The 17,440-nt window shown below is 57.2% G+C and overlaps 1 protein-coding gene across 2 annotated transcripts in view; it reads left to right on the forward strand.

Moving 5' to 3' along the window:
• Positions 1 to 17,440, forward strand: part of PPP1R37 (protein phosphatase 1 regulatory subunit 37) — a 39,630-nt gene that overhangs the window by 9,320 nt on the left and 12,870 nt on the right. The window contains exon 1 of one of the 2 annotated variants that reach the window (XM_044378160.3): positions 782 to 1,147. The exons of the other annotated variant lie outside the window; for it this stretch is intronic. Within the exon in view, the coding sequence (XP_044234095.1) occupies positions 850 to 1,147 (298 nt within the window). The 5' untranslated portion in view covers positions 782 to 849. Of the gene's footprint in view, positions 1 to 781; positions 1,148 to 17,440 lie in introns of those variants that run through there. 2 annotated transcript variants of the gene reach the window in all.

The raw sequence follows: 17,440 nt of genomic DNA on the forward strand, positions 1-17,440 counted from the left end.
TGCAGGCAAACACCGGGGAAGCGACCCAGTGGGAGGGGTCATGCCCCTGGATGAGTGGCGGTGGCCGTGATAATCTCGTGGAGCCCGTACCGGGTCTAAGCTCTTCACATGCATCTACTCATTTAATCTTTGCAACAGCAGGAAAGCGAAAGCCAAGGCTTGGGGGATGGGGGGAGCCATGTTCAAACCAGAAGGAATGGTTCTCTTCCTCTGCTGTGTTCCCAGAAAGCCTCTGAGGACCCCTTCATAACCACAGGATGGATTCACACCTCTGAGCCTGGTGGGAGGCCCTCCCTCCTGACCCAGGGATGCCGATTTCCTCCGCTCAGTGTGCCCCTGGCCAGTCCCCTGCCTTTCCTGACCGACTCCTGCTCACCCTTCCCAGCTGGCTCAGACGTCACCTCCTTGGCACGGTCCTCCCCGGTCCCCAGACAGAGTGCTGCTGTGCTCGCCCAGGTTCCCGTGATGCCTCAGGCTGTTGTTATTTGTTTGGGTCCATCTCCCCCCACTGGACTCAGACGCTCCACGAGGGAGCACATCTTGTCCGTCTGGCTCCCCAGAGGAGGCACACCACTCAGCACACCCAGGCACCTTAGGGACTCAGGCGAAGTGGGTCTGCTAATGCGTGGCCCAGTCTGGGTGCCTTGGAGCCCTCGAAACCACGTCGCCGGAGCCTCAGAAAGTCGGGGGCCCTGAAGAGCGTCAGGGAAGGAAGATAATCTGTCGAGGGAGCATTTGTTCACATACCCATGTATTCATTCCTCACGGGCACCCACTCACTGTGCCTGCGGGGTGCCAGGCGGTGGGGTCCTGACTGTTGCCCCTGCTCTCTCATTGCACCCCCACCCCATGGTCAGGCGGGCAGACCTGGTTCCTCTGTTGCTTCACATCGTGCTCTCTGACCTGCAACCCCCAGTCCAGAGTCCCTGCACCAGCTTAGGAGGCCCGGCCCCTGCCACCTTCACTGACCACAACTGTGATCACCCTTCCGCCCTGGGTTCAAGCGTGGTGGCTTTCTCTCAGTTCCTAGAACATGCGAGGAACTTCCACATCCTGTCCTGGAATGCTGGCCTTGCTGTCACCGCTCCAGTTTGTCCTGCGGGTACCAGTAGACCCTTTCTTCCTGGCTCTCTGAACCCCCGGTCAGGTAGGCCCGCTGATACTCTGTCTTGCCCCCTAGACTGTGAGCATCACTGAGGCCCGGTGGCTTTGGTTTGGTGCCCCTGTACCCCCGGGACCCACACCATGCGGCACTGTGCCTGGCTCTGAGCAAGGGCTGATAACGGCAGGTGGGGAAGGAAGCAATATGCGATGGGGGGCCTTGGGTACTAGACAGGCCCTGCCCTCAAGTAGCCCAGGTCCAGAAAAGGAAGTGTGAAGAGGGGAGGGTGCCTCTGGTGTCCCCCTGCCAGAGTTGGGAAGCTAGCCAGCCTGGTAGAGCCAGGAGAAGCTGTGTTTGCTGTTGACTTGCTGTGTGTTGTTGCCCTCTCTGTGCAGCAAGATGGCGTCCGAGGTCCTTTCCCACTGTGTGTGTTCCCCATCTCTCTATGTAGATCACCCCCACCATTTAGGGAACCACATGGGTCCCAGGACCTCCTCTCCATCACGGCATGGAGCTGAGAGAGGCTGGGTTCTGCTAACTGATCTGCGTTCCACCTTTGTGGCAGGCGACCTGATTCCCTGTCGCCCCAACAACAAGATGTGACAGGAGGGAGGTGAAGGATGTCAAGGCTGCAGCCACCCAGCTCAGCCCTCCATCCTCCCCCTCCTTCCTCCGTCTCATTCTTTGTTCTGTAACTCCCTTCTTTCCCTGGGTGGGGTCCTTGCTTCCTGATCCAGCTCTCCCCACTTTGATCGGAATACCAGGAAGCGCTGTGTTCCCTGGGGGAGCCTCCTTCCTTGCTGGGCCTGGGCTCAGCCCTCAGGATCTGCCGTGCTAAGTTTTTCTGGGCTCCCTGTCCCAGCTTTGCCCACTCTGGGTGGTCCCTGTCTGGTGACGGTCTGTCTCCCGCAGTGGACTGTGAGCCCTGGCAGGGCCAAGGCTGTCTCAGTCACTGTGTCTCAGGCACTGAGCGGATGTTCAGGGAATGTAATAACATTAGGATGGAGTTGGGGGGCAGTGGGTATGGGCACGGCTCAGAGAGGATGCCCTCATGGAGCCCTGCTTAGAGCTGCCGTGTCGGACAGCAGCCTGACTGTCTGGTCCCCGGGGAAGACATCCCAGGCCAGTGAACCCAGGGGGTGGAACAGGCATCCGAAGGCAGGCCTCTGACTTCCTGTGCACCTGCCAGCTGTTGGCTCCAAATGCCTGTGCTCACTACCCGCCCAGCCAAGAGAATCCAGGGCTAGCACAGTCCCCTTCCGCATCTCCAGAGTACAGATTATCAGAGGGGGAGGGGTAGCCTTCTTGTTTTATAGATGAGACAGTGGGCCAGAGAGAAACGGTCTGAAATGCAGGACCGGGCTCCTGCTGCTCTCCTCAGCCATCTCTGTAGCTTTGAGGCGCAGAGTAGCTCATCCTGGGGAGACCTGCCTTGGGTACTCGGGGCCCCCCAACCAGCTGTGTGAGGTTGGCATTTCGAGAAGGATTTGTGCTCTGGGAAAATGGAGACTCCCCATCTCTAGCCCAGCATGGAGCTCCATGAGCTTGTTGGCTGCCAGGGTCTTCGTTTTCTCCTCTCCTGTCATGGAGCTGGTAAAGGGGGTTGGGGAGAGGGGTGTGTAGTTACCCTGGAGGGTGATGACGGTTGTCACTAAGGAAAGGATCGCTACCTTGATCCCCTGATTTTAAAAGTGAGGTATGTTCATTGTAAAAAACAAAACAAACTTGGAAAGTCTAATGAAGAAAATAAAAAATGACTTGTTAATTTCACCATCTGGAATTTTCTTAAAGGCTCGATGGAGCTGTAATTCACACATTTTTTTCCCCCATTTGAAGTGTATAGTTCATTGGCTTTCAGTTGTTCACAGAGTTGTGCATCTCCCGTCACAGTCGATTTTAGAGCATTTCATCCCCCCCCCCCCATGGAAACCCTGCACCCCTTAACCACCACCCTCCCCAACTGCTGTCTGTTTAGATTCCGGCCGTTTCATATAAGTGGAATTACGCATCACGCGGCCCTTTGTGTCTGGCTTTTCTTATTCCGCGTGGTGTTTTCGGAGCTCGCCCCATCGTGGCACGTGTCAGAACCTCGTCCCTCGTCATTGCTGAAGAACGTTCCACTGTGTGACTGTGTCACGTTTTCTTTCTCTTCACCTGTTGGTGTAGCTTCTGGCTGTGGTGAATGATGATGCTGTTGTGGACGTCAGGGTACGAGTTGTTGTGCACGCGCGCTTTCGCGTCCCGGGGATGAAAGCGCCGGGTCGCGCAGCGGCTCTGATGACCCGTTTGAGCAGCCGCCTCGCTTGATACTCCCTCCGCAGCGCGTGAAGGTGCTGAGTCCTCCACATCCCGGGTAACATCTGTCGTCGTCGTCGTCGTCTTTTTTCTACTCCCGACGTGGGGCTCAGACGCCCCACCCCGAGTTCAGGAGTGAGCAGGAGTCGTGTGCTCCACCGCCAGAGCAGCCAGGCGCCCCCGCGTCTGTCCTTTGCATTCTAGCGCCCGACAGGGTGTGAAGCGGCAGCGGTTTGGATTTGCATTTCCCTGATGGCTCATGATGTCGAGCATCTTTTCACATGCTTCTCAGGCACTGGTGTATCTTCTTTGGAGAAATGTCTGTTCAGATCCTTTGCCTGTTTTAAAATTGGATTGTTTGTCTTTTTATTACCGAGTTGTGAGCATTCTACATATATTCTAGATGCAAGACTCTTATCGGGGAGATGATTTGCACCACCTGGAATGTTTTCAACATTAAATGCCAGAGCATTTCCTTTCCGTCTCTTTTCTGTGGCTATGTGCACTGCCACAGATAGATAAAAATAAAACTGGGAGGATACTCTGTATACGTTTGAATATCCTGTTTTCACTTCAGTTTGTCATTTTTTAAAAAGCAGGATTAAGATCCGTCTTTGGGCCATTGTAATTACTTGTAGCCATTTCCGCATTGCAGAGTATTTGGGTCCTTTCCCATTTTCAGTAGCATAAATAACGCAGGGACGTTCGTCCTCGTCCATAAATCTGTGTGTTCATTATGGGGAGCTTTCTCAGAAGAAATTCTTAGAAGGTGGTTTTACCAGGTCGGAGGGTAGGAACCGTTGAAACCTTAGATAAGATACCATCTGTGCCCGCCTAGGACCATAAGCCTTGAGTAACAGGACTTGGTTTTATCTCTTAATTTTCTTTTTTGGTTGAATGAATGAATAGCATTTGCATTGGGGTATCTGGATGCCAGGATGATGTCTAGCTTTTTGTTTTGTTTTGTTTCAGAGAGAGAGCATGAGGGGGGCGGGCAGAGGCAGAGGGAGAGAGAATCTTAAGCAGGCTCCAGGCTGTGCGTGGAGCCTGCCACGGGGGTTGATCTCACGACCCTGAGATCACAACCCGAGCCAAAATCAAGAGTTGGACGCCCAGCCAACCAGGCCACCCAGGCGCCCCAGTGGTGTCTTGTTTTAATGAGCATTCCTTTGACTGGTAGTTAAACCTATTTATTGTTACCACGTTACATTCTTTGGGAGTTCCTTCTTCATGCTCTTTGCCCATTTTTGTTTTGGGACCTTTTGTAAGGACTCCTTCCCTTTGAAAATAATTGGCTCTTTGGAATTTTATTGTACTGGTGTCTATTTTTCCTCATGTATCATTGGCCTTGCCGGAAAGGGCAGGGAGCGGAGCAGAACACCACTTTCCTTCTGTTTTCGTTTTTTTAAAGGTTTTATTTTTAAGTAATCTCTATAACCAACATGGGGCTCAAACTCACAACCCCGAGATCAAGAGTCGCACGCTCCACCCACTGAGCCAGCCAGGCACCCCTCTTTCCTTCTTAAAAAGAATCCTTTCTCCCTTGCTCTTTCACTGGATCTGCATAGCACAGCGTCCGTCCCAGCTGGAGCGGCTCCGGGTGGAGGAGCTCAGACGACCAGGTCCGAGAGCAGATGAGGTGGTATCAGCCTGGGTCCTTGGGGTGGTGCAGTGTAAGAGGAAGGCGCTTTAGGGACGACCAGGCCGGGGCCAAGCAACAGTAGATTATAAAAAGGGTCCCTGTTAATGCAACTGTAGCCACTGTTTGCTGAGCACCAGGCTGAGGGACCTGGTGAAGCTGGTGGGGCCCTTCATTTTGTGACTTGGAGCCATCAGTCGCTTCTGGAGGTCGTGCTCCTTTGCAGAAGGTGATGGAAGCCAGAGCAGCCCTGTCTTGGTCCCTGGACACATCCAGTCTGCCACAGCTGCAGGGGCTCAGCAAGTCCCAAAGCCCAGAAGTCCAGCTCCTCCCGCGGCCAGGGCCACCATGTTGTCAGCACCCCATGGGTGAGGGTCCTTTTTATCATACGCCATCACTCCTGAGTAGCTCCCCGATCCCTGTAGAATACCATTTCCTGGCCCTGCGGGATGTGGTTCCTGCTCACGGCTCCTGCCTTGTCTCACGCTGCCCCCTTGGGTTCCTGGGTTTTGCTCCATCACCCACATGCCAGGCCTCTGTGCTGCCTCCTTCCTCTGCCAGCTTCAGTGTGCTTACTGTTTGTTGACACCTGCTCACTGTCTTCTGCCCCCCGTGCCCCGGTGTAAGCGGCTTGGGAGGGGATGTGTGACGGTTGCGTTCACTGGGGCCGACCTGGCATCTAGAACAGGGCCTGGCCCAGAATAGGCACTAGAGGGAGATTTGAAGGAATGAATCTCTGACTCTTACTCATTGTTTAGGTTTCAGCTTACACTTTTCTTTTCTCTTACGGGTTTGTCCTAGGTCCTCCTTCCAATCTGAGTTCGCATGCCCCTATTTTTCTTACAAGAGTGTTTTTTCTAATAACTTTCTGGTTTTTTTTTTTTAAGATCTTATTTATTTATTTGACAGAAACATTGAGAGAGGGAACACAAGCAAGGGGAGTGGGAGAGGGAGAAGCAGGCTGCCCGCCGAGCAGGGAGCCCGATGCGGGGCTCGATCCCATGACCTGAGCCGAAGGCAGGCGCTTAACGGCTGAGCCACCTAGGCGCCCCTAACTTGCTGTTTTTAATTGTATGTGTATTTGTCTATCCTCTTAGCAGTTACTCCCTGCGGGCAGGGATCAGAATGTTTTGTTCTCTGCTGTCTGCCCAGCCTACATCATTTGGTAGGAAATGGAGGAATAAATATAGTTACCAAACAGACCTCATGAAGGTAAGCGGTGTGGCTCACCTTCTGCAGATGGAGAAACTCAGGTTGGGCAGCGAGAGGTTCCAGGCACCCAGTTTCCATCCCCGGAGCCTTTGCTGGACCAGTAAACAGCTCACAGTAACTTGATTTTAGTTCTAAATCAAACTCCCCCAGTGCCTCCGCGTCCGGCTGGCCATCTGGTGCCCCTGACCGGAAGCCTGAGGCGGGCAGCCCGAAATAGCCCGCTTGGTTCTGGCAGGGCTGATTGTCCCCTGATGGGCACCGACTTTCTCAGAGGCCCCCTCACCGAGCTTGGCCCGTAGCCTACCTGGGATTTCAGTGGGTGGCAGTGATGAGAAGCCGTGAGCCACTGGGCGACTTGCAGACCTTTTTCAGGCATGTCGGTGCCCCCAGCCCTTGCTGGGTTCCTTGCCCGTTTGCTTCATTTGACCCCGACAGTGACCTTCAGTTCCCCAGAGGCGCCATCAGCTCTGTCTCCACAGAGTTGTGCACGCTGTTCCCTCTGCTGCTACGCTCTTCTCCCTCCCTCTGCTTTTTAAATTATTGTTATTAAATTCTTTTCTGGGCATGTGAACTATATGTGTAACATACACGTAAGTGTTAAAGTGCAATGTAATGAGGACCTCTGAGCCTACCTCCCAATTTAGGGATGAGAGCGTTGCCATTAACTCACCTCTCCTTCTGGGTGGGCGGGTGGAGCTCAGAGCTCCGAGACTACTGTCCTGAATGTCTGAACGTTAGGACTGTCGTGCCTCGTGAGGTTTTTTTTTGTTGTTGTTGTTTTCTAAGATTTTAATTTTAAGTAAGCTCTACACCCACCGTGGGGCTCGAACTCACAACTTCAAGATCAAGAGTCGCATGCTCCTCCGACTGAGCCAGCTGGGCTTCCCTTTAAGTTTTAGTGTGTGTGTGTGTGTGTGTGTGCGCGCGCGCGCGTACGCGCGCGCATATGGAGAAGTATGGTGTTCAGTTTTGCTTGTTTGTGAGTTTCATAAAAAAGGGATTGTGTCACTCCTGGGTCTCGCTTTTCCTCTCGACATCATGTTTCCCAATTTCATCCGTGTAGGTGCTCTAGAACCTTCCGCTCTCTGACCGTGCCTCAGATTGTCTATGTGCTGTGGGTGGACATTTGGGCTTCTTTCTGCTTTTCAGTATTACAGACTAGTGCAGCTGTGAACTTTCTGGTACATGACACCTGGGTTCTGAGCAAGAATGTGTCGAAGGCATAGACGTAGGAGTGGGGTTGCTGTCGTCGTTGGTGGATCCATGCAGCTTTACAGGTCATGGCAGACTCCCCAGTGGCTCTTTCCTCTGTTACTTGGCTACTCATTCCTCCCTGGCTCTCCTTCCCACCTGTCTGGGGGAGCACCTGCCATGTGCCAGGTACAGTTGTGTTGTGGGGTGCAGTGGTGAAGGACACTCAGTCCCTGCACGGGCATGACCGTGGTGTTGGGTAGCTCTTCCTCCAGGAAGCCCTCTCTGACCCCTAGACAGGGTCTGGCACTCTCCTGGGCTCCCCTGCCCCAGCCCTGGCCACTGTGGGTCGTCGCCGTCTGGAGACGGGTCTCTACCCGCTCCTGGACTGGGAGCCCCTTGTGGACTGGGATGAGAGCTGTTTTGGATGCTGTGTCCAGCATCACTCCACACAGAGTGGGGCGCCGAGCAGGTGTTCGGTGAAGGATCTGTGGAGATACCGTGGAGACACTCACCCTTGAGGCACGTGGGATGAAGAGGAAGAAATGGTGGGGCGTCTGGCCGACCCACTTGGTGGAGCATGTCGCTCTTGATCTCGGGGTCATGAGTTCGAGCCCCATGTTGGGTGTAGAGTTTACTTAAAAATTCAAAAAAAAAAAGAAGAAATGGAGTCCAGGATCCCGTACGCGTTGGAGGTGGACCTGAGGCCCAGGCCCATTTGGCCCAAAGCCCTGCGTGTCTCCAGGGGGCTGAGCACACCGGATGCTTGGACGTGGACGTGTGCCCGGCTCTGTGGCAGATAGAGGCTACAGCCTCACCCTCGGCAGCTTAGGGTCGAGTCACTGCCCACGTGCTGGCTCCTCTGACAGCGTGCAGGGCTGTGGCAGAGGTGTCTTGAGAAGGGTGAGGTCCACCCAGTCCTTTGGGAGTTCGAGAGCGGGCATGGATTCTCTTGAAGAGGGCTGTGCCAACCGCCACACAGAGTCGACAAGGCAGGAGTCGTGTGGTCCCGGAGGACTGTCGGGGCTGGGTGGGGTCATCGTGGGCTCGAAGATCGCTAAGAGCAGCAGTCATCGTGTGGTGTTTGCAGAGGGCGGGGGGGGGGGGCTCCGAGCGAGCGCTCTGCGTGCTGTGGCTCGTTTTCTCCTTCCCAGATCCCATGAGGGAGGTAGAATTGTTGCCCCATTTTACAGGTGAGACGCAGAGGGTGGGTCCAGCTCACCGGGGGGCCCGCCTGGAGGACCTGGCAGAGGGTTCTCCCTCCCGTGCGCCGGACTTCTCGTGCCAGAGCCGTGAGACTGGAAGCAGAGGCTCCCTTTTACAGACAGGTAGACTGAGGAACAGAGCTGCGTGGCCCCCAGCGCCACAGGCACACCGGAGTGGGAGGCAGTGAGCCCGGGCGGTTCCTCCACCCCCTCCGTCCCCGAGCCTGCTTTCCGGCCACTCTGTTGGTGCCCACTTGTCCCCACGTCCTCACTTCAGCGTCCTCGGGAGCCCAGCCCTGCGTAAATATTTGCCTACGGGCCGACAGGAGCATGTGTCACCAGTATTTCTGGGCTGCGGGTGGCAGAGGACAGGTGGAGTTGGGGGCAAGCGCGCCCTGAGCCTCTGGCTGGAGCTGATGGCTTTGTTTGCCCTTTGCTCATCCAGCCCCCCTCCAAGCTGTTGCCGAGGTGTCAGGCCCTGGCCCAGTGATGACAGCGGCCACTGTTTACCAAGCAGCAACCAACCCCATGCCAGACACAGGTGATCTCAGTGGTTGCTTCTAGAAGCCTCTGTGGGTGTGTGTCTTGGTCTCATTGGCTCCATTTTCCAGATGCGGAGACTCAACGATAAAGAAATTAGGGCCCTCTCCTGGGACATTTGGGGTCTGTTTAAGTTGTCAGGACCAGAATTCCCTTGGAGCTACATGAGGTAAATGAGAGTGTTCACTGGGAGGACATGGGGTCCTCTGCCAGTTCCGAGGGGTTCTGAAAGCCAGTAGGAACCAGGACTGGTACCAGATGCCTGGGCCCCATGCACTTCTGATCTGTTTCTCTTTTTATCTGGTCGTGGGCCAAAGAAGCCTGGCCTTCCGGGTGGCCAGGACGGGACTGATGAGTCCAGGTGCCTGCCCCAGGCAGTTCGTGCGGACTTCGCAAAAATCCACATCCTTCCTGTCTAATGGGGCCTGAGAGGGCCCGTGTCTCCCTTGTGGGGGCAGGGGGAAGACCTTAGAGAAGGGTGCCTGGGTCCTGCAGACACTGCAGTGTGGTCAGACTCCGAGGGCCATGCCCTCAGCACCAGGCTGTACTGTTCCGTGTGCTGAGAAGGTGGATTCCGGTCCTGAGGTGGAAATCACCACTGTCCTCAGACGTACGCATCTCCTCGTTCCAGCTGGGGGCTCACGGAGGCTGCAGAGGACCCCCACATACAGCCCAGCAGAATGCCCTTGGTTAGTGGGGCGGTCCTCGGCGCTTGTGTTTTGTGGGTGTCATTAGTCTCTACTCATTGTGGGATTGGATGTGTTTTCTTGGCGGTTCTGCCAGCCGGCATTGACCTCTGTGCCCAGGTCTGTGCTGGGGACACAGCAGCGGCCAAGACAAACCTGCCTCACAGGCTCGCTGTCCAGAGGGGAGGTGAGAGAAACCAGTTGGCCAAGCAGCCAGTGGAGCCATTCTAGAGGGACAGAAGCATGTGGAAGGAAATGAGCCAAGGGCTGGGCTAGAGAATAAGGGAGTGAAGCCGCTGGATGGGTACCTGGCCTGCATTAGAGTATTGAACGTCACAGCTGGTCCATGGGACCGGGTCCCCCCCCCGCCTGATGAACTGAGCTTTGAAGGCAGGCCTGCCTGCACGGTCTTGTCTGCCCTAGCTGTGTGTCTTTGGCAAGTGCTTTCCCCACTCTCCCCCCAGCCTCCTTTTCGTCTTCTGGAAAGGGTGGGGGAGGGGGATCTGCACCCTAAATGGTCGTTGTGGTCAGGAGGATGGCAAAATGTGTTAAAAGCAAGGACCGTGGAGCCAGACTGTTGGGCTTGAATCCTCCCCCTTCCCTATATTGGCTCTGTGACCATGGGCAGGCTGCTTCATTTCCCCCTGCCTCAGTTTCCCATTTGAAAAATAGGGATAAATGATTAAAGCAGTAGATGAAGTAAATTTAGAATTAAAAGTTGCCTGTCATACAGCTGGGACTGGGTGTTTAGTGTGCCCTGTGCCCCTGGGGATCCAGGGGTAGGGGCCTTGACTTTCCCCTTCATTCAAGAGCACTACTGGCCTTATCATGCTCCTAATGTGTGTGAGGCTCTGTAGGGGGCCTGAGGTAAGTGCTGTGATCCGCCTCCTTCCTCTGCCCCCAGAGACTCCAAAAGCTGCCGGCTCCTCTGATCTCACGTGTTTCTGTAACAGGATCTTCATTCAGTTGGGCCAAGGGGCTTGGAAGGTCAGAATGGGAGGCAGGGGGAGTGAGGCAGGCCCATGGCACCTGCCATCTGTGCCCTTCACTGGAGCGGGCAGGTTCTCCCAGGGCCCTGCCCCTTCCTGGCTGCTCGTGCTAGCCCAGCCTGCCCCCTGCAGCTGGCCGGCCGCATGCAGCTCCTGGCAGGACGCAGCTCCCGGCAGGCAGGCAGCACGGAGAGGAGCCACTTGCCTCCCAGGAGGGGGCAGAGAAGAACACCAGTCACCCACGAGCTGAGGCCATCTCCTGTCCAGTGCAGTTGGGGTGTCCTCCCCTTTGTCCCGTGGGTCCCTAGGGAGAAGGGAAGGGAGACTTTGCTCCGCCCACAGAGCAAGCCATCACATTCATTCCTTCGCAGTGATTTCCTGCAGCGAGTCCAGGGACCTTGGGGAGCACGTGTCAGTGGGAAGGGCGCACTCTGCTGGGGAAGGTACCGTTTCCAGCTGCAGCGTGACGTGCACGCTCCTCTGGTCCCTCTGAATTACTGACAGGCTGATGGGGATGGAGGAAGCTTGAATGATTGTTCACTGGGAAGAATTGCTCGTGACCAGGGTGCCTGCCTTTTTCCTGGGGAGTCACAGCAGAGATTTTTCCAAATAGGCAGAGCTGCTAGAAGTCCCCACCCGGCCTTCTACTCACTGGTGGAGGCAGCTACTCCCCTTCCCTCTGTCTGGGCCATGTCCCCGCCCCACTCCGTGTCCAGGCTTCTTGGCACCCAGCGGCTGTGCCCCAGAGTGCCCTCTAGTATGCTGATCTGCGCCAGGTCCGGGAAGGAGCTCCCAGTCTGGCAGGATGGGGGTCTTCCCCCAGGGGCAGTGGCTTCAAAGCCCAGGGCATCAGGGGTTGTAATGGACGGGGGCAAGGGCGCATTTCACTTTTTATCGTGGCTTTGGGGGCGGCCACAAGGCCCGTGAAGGGGCGGAGTGCCTTCGTTCCCGGGTTCCTGAGCTCTTCACTTGCTGCTCTGTCTCTGTATTAGTTTTGTTAGGGTGGGTTTTTTTGTTTTTTGTTTTTGAGTAATCACTACACCCAGCATGGGGCTTGAACTCACAACCCCGAGATCAAGGGTCTCACACTCCACCGACGGAGCTGCCAGGCGCCCCCGCGCTAGTTTGCTTTTTAACAGTGAGCACAGAGCTTTATTTTCTGTTTCATGAAAGGTAGCATTCACGGGCACACCGTTCTGCACCTAGCTGTTTTTCAGTGAGTGTATCTTGGCTATTGTTCCCTGTTGGCTCAGAGCAAGGGTCCTCCTTCTCTACGGCCGCGGAGAGTTCGGTGCCTGAGTGGACCAGGCCTTTATCAGCTGCTCCCCCGTTGGCGGATTGTGCTGGCGGGCCCTGTTCTGCCCGCGCAGACGGTCCTGCGGTGAAACACCGGAGATGGGTAGAACTTGCACCTTTGCGAGGGTATCCGTAGGCTGTGTCTCCGAGCGCGGAACAGCTGGGTCGATGGGTATCTGTTTGGATTTTGGAATTCTGACCGGCGTTGCCAGATTGCCTGCCGGTGGAAGGGCTTGTGCTGGTTGGCATATTCAGCAGCCGCTTGAGGGCACGCCTGCTTCCCAGTGTCACCAGTACCCCCGTCCAGTGTGTGGGCGGTGGCCTGTCTGGTAGGTAAAGAATGGTGTTGGCTTGCTTCTGTTTCATTTGTAACTTCCCTCACTCTGAGATCACTGAGCGTTTAAGAGTTTTAACACACGGTTTTCTTTTTGGGGAACAGACTGAAGGAGGCATGCTGGTGGCTGGCATGGAGACGTGGGTTAGAGCCCACAGCCAAGCCAGTCCAGTGCTCAGGGAGGGCAGACATGGAGACCGGCAGACGAGGGCCAGACCTTCCCTCTGCTTCCAGCTGGAAAAGTGTCCTTGGGCGAGTCACTTTTCTCCTCCGGACGCTTCTGGAAAGCTTCCCAGGGCTGTTGGGAGGCATAAACAAAGTCAGGCTTGTAAATCAGTCTGGGAGTAGGTGCCAGATGGTGGCTCCTCAGAAGCATGGAGAGGCCCGGCGACTGCCCGTGCGTCTGGAGGGGCGTGGGGAGGCCTCAGAGGCGGGAGCAGGGCCACTCTGTGCACGTGGGCAGCGTGAGATACCTGGTTCTGGGGGCACAGGGGCCGGATGGCGCTGTGTCTGTGGAGCTGGTGGGGCCTCGGGCGCCTGTGCCCTACCTCCTCCCTGTGTCGGGCTCCGGGAGGCTTGGCTCTGCCCCGGTGCTGCCCCCCGCGCCAGTTTTGGGGCAGCCCAGGCTGTGGGAGGGATGTGTGTGGCGTTTCAGGAGTGCACGAAGGAGCCCGATGCCTGACGAAACTGCTTGCAGGGCATTTGCTCTGGTCGGCTCGGGGCTGAGCATGTGTCCATCCGTGACCTCATCGCAGCCAAGAGACAAGGAACCTTCCCTGAGTCCACCCAGCTGGCCTGGGTGGAACTGGAGTCTCAGACTCCTGTTTTTTTGACTCCAGAGACCGAGTCTTTGCCCCGCCTGTGTTCATTTGTTCCAGCAACAAGTGTTTATTGTGCACCTACGGTGTGCCCTGTGCGCACCCTTCTGGGGATACTTCAGTGAACAAAAGCAGTAAAACCCTTCTCATTGCCTCGTAAGCAAACCAATAGGAGTATAAAGCTTTGTTAGGTCGTGAGAAGTGCCACAGAAAATGCAGCAGGATGCAGGGGTGGACAGTGACAAAGGGGACTGTTTCTCTAGGGGGGTCAGAGAAGGCCTCTGAGGAGGCGATGTTGGAGCAGAGCCCTGCAGGCAGGCAGGGAGGGAGAGAGCCGTGGAGATAGAAGGTGGAAGGGGGGCCCCGAGACTCTGGGCGGAGGGACAGCAGGTGCAAAGGCCCCGAGGCCTTATGAACAGATGGCTCTGTCCCTGACAGAGATTGAGTAGGGACCTTGACTGCTGGGCCAGTTCTGTTTCATGAACAGAACTGCGTGTAGGTTTTGCCACCCACTGCTCTAGGATGACAACCCTGTCCCGTGCTTGGTGACTGAGACCCACCGTGGGTGCCCCCACCTCCTCCCGCACACCCCCGGCCCTCCTGATCATGTGGCTCCCTGCCCAGGTGCACTGTGCAGTCTCCGTGCCTGTACCTGGTCACAAAGTTCCCTCTGCCCAGGATGCCTTTCTCTCTGCTGTCTCGCTCTTCAAGTCCTTCTCTCTGAGACTTCCTAGGCGTGCCCTGCCTCCGTGTTCCCTCCCTCGTCCCGTTACAGCCTGTGAGGCTGCTGTGTGATTGCTTTTGGCTTTGTCTCCCTGACCATGCAGGGAGGCTCTGGGGTAGGGCCGGGGTGGAGCTTGGTGGCTACTTGTTGGGGGGGGGGGGTTGGAGGGAAGAGGGCTGTCCCGGGACGAGAGCACACCAGGCTGGTCGTGCCCAGCCACTGGGGCTACTCGGGTCTCGGCAGCACCGTGAGGAGCCCCGGAGGGTGGCTCTGCTAAGGGACAGGACTGGCTCTCCAGATCCCGGCCATCCTAAAGAGAAAGACGAGTCCTTCTGGCAGCCTTCCCGACCTGATACTAGAGAAGGCTGCATTTCTAGGCCTCCAAACCCGTTGGTCCAGCCTGCAGTTGAGGGCCTGAGGGCCTCAGGGCACCAAGGTTTGGGCGGGGGGCCGGGGTGGGGGGGCGCACTCCTGCCTTTGACCATCCCTCCGCCTCTTCCCCGCTTCGCGACGGAAGGAGAGCATTTAGTGTCATGAGAGGTCCCCGCTGTGTGGCGGGCAGTGGGCTGGAGCTCGCCACTCGGCAGGATGACGACGGGGAAGAGCAGCTCCACGTGTGTCTGGCAGAGCGCCTGGCGGGGAAGCGGCCGGACTGAGCAGTTCCCCCTGTTCTGTGCAAGGAGCGCTCGGTCACGAAATGAGTGGTTGCTGGCACCCCTCATCTCCCTCCAGGCTTCCTGGTTCAGCAGGCCCTCGTCCAGGCCTCTACAGTAGTTCTCCCCACGGAACAGGGGGCCCCTCCTGCTCAGAGTCCTGGTCCACTTTGAGGCCTAGCACCACAGCCAGATGTGAGCTCCTCCCCCTGTCTGTCACTCCCTCTCCATCTTGATGCCTTCTCTTTGCCTGGCCTCCATGCTGGGCAGTGTTGGGGACACAGCCTGGACCACACCCCTGGCCTGTCTTCCCAGGGTTCTCAGTACAGTGGAGGGGAGCCAGACAGGTCTGTTGCCAGACAGTGACGGCTCAGAATGGGCAGGGCTGGGAAGGGGGCCTGACCCAGCCCGCAGGTCAGGGAGGGCTTCCTGCAGGAGGGGACATCTGTGCTGAGAGCTGAACTGAGAGAGGGGAGGGGGGAGGGTATGAGGTGTGTGGAAGCACGGGGCCTTCTGGGAGAGAGAAGATTTGGGGGTGTGGCTGGAGTACTGTGTCCAGGGGAAAGGAAAGGGCCATGGACAAGGCTTAAAAGGGGCCTCTGAGAGCTGGCTTCCTCCTGACTAACTTATCTTAGCTCAGTCTGGAGTGTTCGCCTCGCCCTCCTAGGGCATACCTGCCTCCACCCCCCAGCAAGAGCCCCCAGAGGGTGGCAGCCAGGTCAGAGCCACCCCAGTCTTCCCGTGCGGTGCACAGCTTGGCGTGCGGTAGGCCTCAGGAGGTATCTGCTGAACGAACCGCAGAATGGCACCCAAGTTGGAATTCGCCTGGATTAGAGCTAAACTCCGAGGGGCTGAAGGAAAAAGGGAGAATCTGTTGGATAGGGACCTGAGGAGTCCTGAATAGTCAGGTTGCAGGCCTGCCTGGGTCCAGGCTCTCACACGTCTGAACTCAACCTTTCCTCTGAGTTGGCTGGGGAGGCCTTCTCCTCCTGGTGGATGCCAGGATGGCCACCAGCAGCTCCGGATGCGAGAGGTAACCTCAGCCCCACCCCTGCAGAGGAGAGCTCTTCTTTCTTGACAGTTCCAGCATGACCCTGTGACTGGCCATGGCTGGTTCCCTAAGGGTCAGCCTCAGCCAGTTACTGTGACAGGGGCTGTGGACAGACCGCTGTCCGCTCCTGGAACCTTGTGGAGAACAGTGGAGAGTGGAGGTAATATGATGGTCCCACCAGGGTCCCGGGATGGCACCGGGAGGGCGGCCGGGGAAGCAGGCCATTCGATACTTTGACCAGCATTGAGGCCAAGGCAGCAGTCCCTGTGAGGACGGGTTGTGTGTCTGACACAAAGTCTCCCTCACCGCGTCCACAGTGCGGCTGTGGGTTTGTAGGCCTCCCTGCCAGCCTTCTGTCCCGAAGCTATGAGCCCACAGTGGCCTGGTTTAGGGCAGGATGGTGTTCCACAGATCTCAGGCCACGGGAGCATCAAAGCCTGGGGAGTCGTGCAGGAAAGAGCCCCGAGAGCCTGCTTCCTGCGTCCCGCATGGAGAGATGCCATCCTGCTGGGGCCAGGCCACCCACCTGCCACGAGATTCTTGGTTTCCTGTCTGTCGGGTGGGTGGATGTGATGGTGCCCCTCCCTCGTGGGATAGGCTGAGCGTGGCAGGCAGCCTCCCAAGGTAGGCTCTGCTGATGCTGCTGGCTGGCCCTGGGAGGCCGAGGCTACGCGCTCTGAGCTAATGGGGGATTAGGAAGGGGATTAGAACCCAGGCTGCTGGCTCTGGGCTGCCCCATGCGCTTAAACCTTACTTGTCTCCTCTGGTGTCCCCACCGTGACAGGCTCCTTGTTATTGGACACAATGGGCTCCCCGCCCAGGTCTCCAAGAGACCCCCTTCCTATGGAATAGAATCCTCCCCAGACCTTGAGTAGCTCCTGTCATTGCCCTGCGCCCAGCCCTGGTGGCTCCTGTCTCAGGCAGAGAGCAGCCCTCGCTTCCCTCCCCTGGCCTCCCATGCACTATGTCCTAGTGCCCTGGGTCCTGCCGGGCCTGCTCCCACCCCGTACGCCGACCCCCCCTGGGGCTGCTGCCCGCTAGTCTGTATCTGTCTTGTCCTTGTGAAGCCCCAGCGGGGAGCCCTGGGCCCCTCCTCCCTCGCCCCTTCCCTCTGCCCCCCACCCCCCACTGTTGCTTCCTGGTGTTTGACTCCCACTGGGATGACTGTGTCTTCTTGTCTCCCACCAGCTCCAGGCTGGCAGGGATGGCCTGAGTCATTGCCGCCCCCTGGTGCCCAGCCTCTCCTTGCGTCTACGGGGTGCCTTTGCACCTGTGTGCAGACAAGAGCCCCGGACCAAAGACAGACGTCTTTCTGCCTGTCACCCGATGCCCGGCATCGGGTTTCTCTCCCTACCTTTGTGAGGGCCAGCGCAGCTGGGAGGGGGAGGCAGGCTCCGTGTGCCCCCAGCCTCTTCCTGGGAGCCTGGCACGAGCTCCTGGGGCGAGCTGCAGAGCCTCACCCCTGCAGGAAGTCCTGTCCACCCACTGCCACACAGCAGCATCCCTCACCAGAGCTTTACACCTTGCCCCAGGCGGAGTCCGGGGGCCCCCACAGCCTGCCTCTGCCCCTGGTCCCTTCCTCCTCGAGCCAGAGTGGTACAAGAAGCCACGCTCCAGTGTCAGACCAGCGCGGGTCTGGCTGTGTGTTCTAGTCCCGCCTCTCCTGGCTCCGGGATCTCGCACAGGTGACTTGCCCTCTCGGAGC

This window comes from Ursus arctos, unplaced genomic scaffold (assembly GCF_023065955.2).
Source record: "Ursus arctos isolate Adak ecotype North America unplaced genomic scaffold, UrsArc2.0 scaffold_19, whole genome shotgun sequence".
NCBI classification, from domain to species: domain Eukaryota; kingdom Metazoa; phylum Chordata; class Mammalia; order Carnivora; family Ursidae; genus Ursus; species Ursus arctos.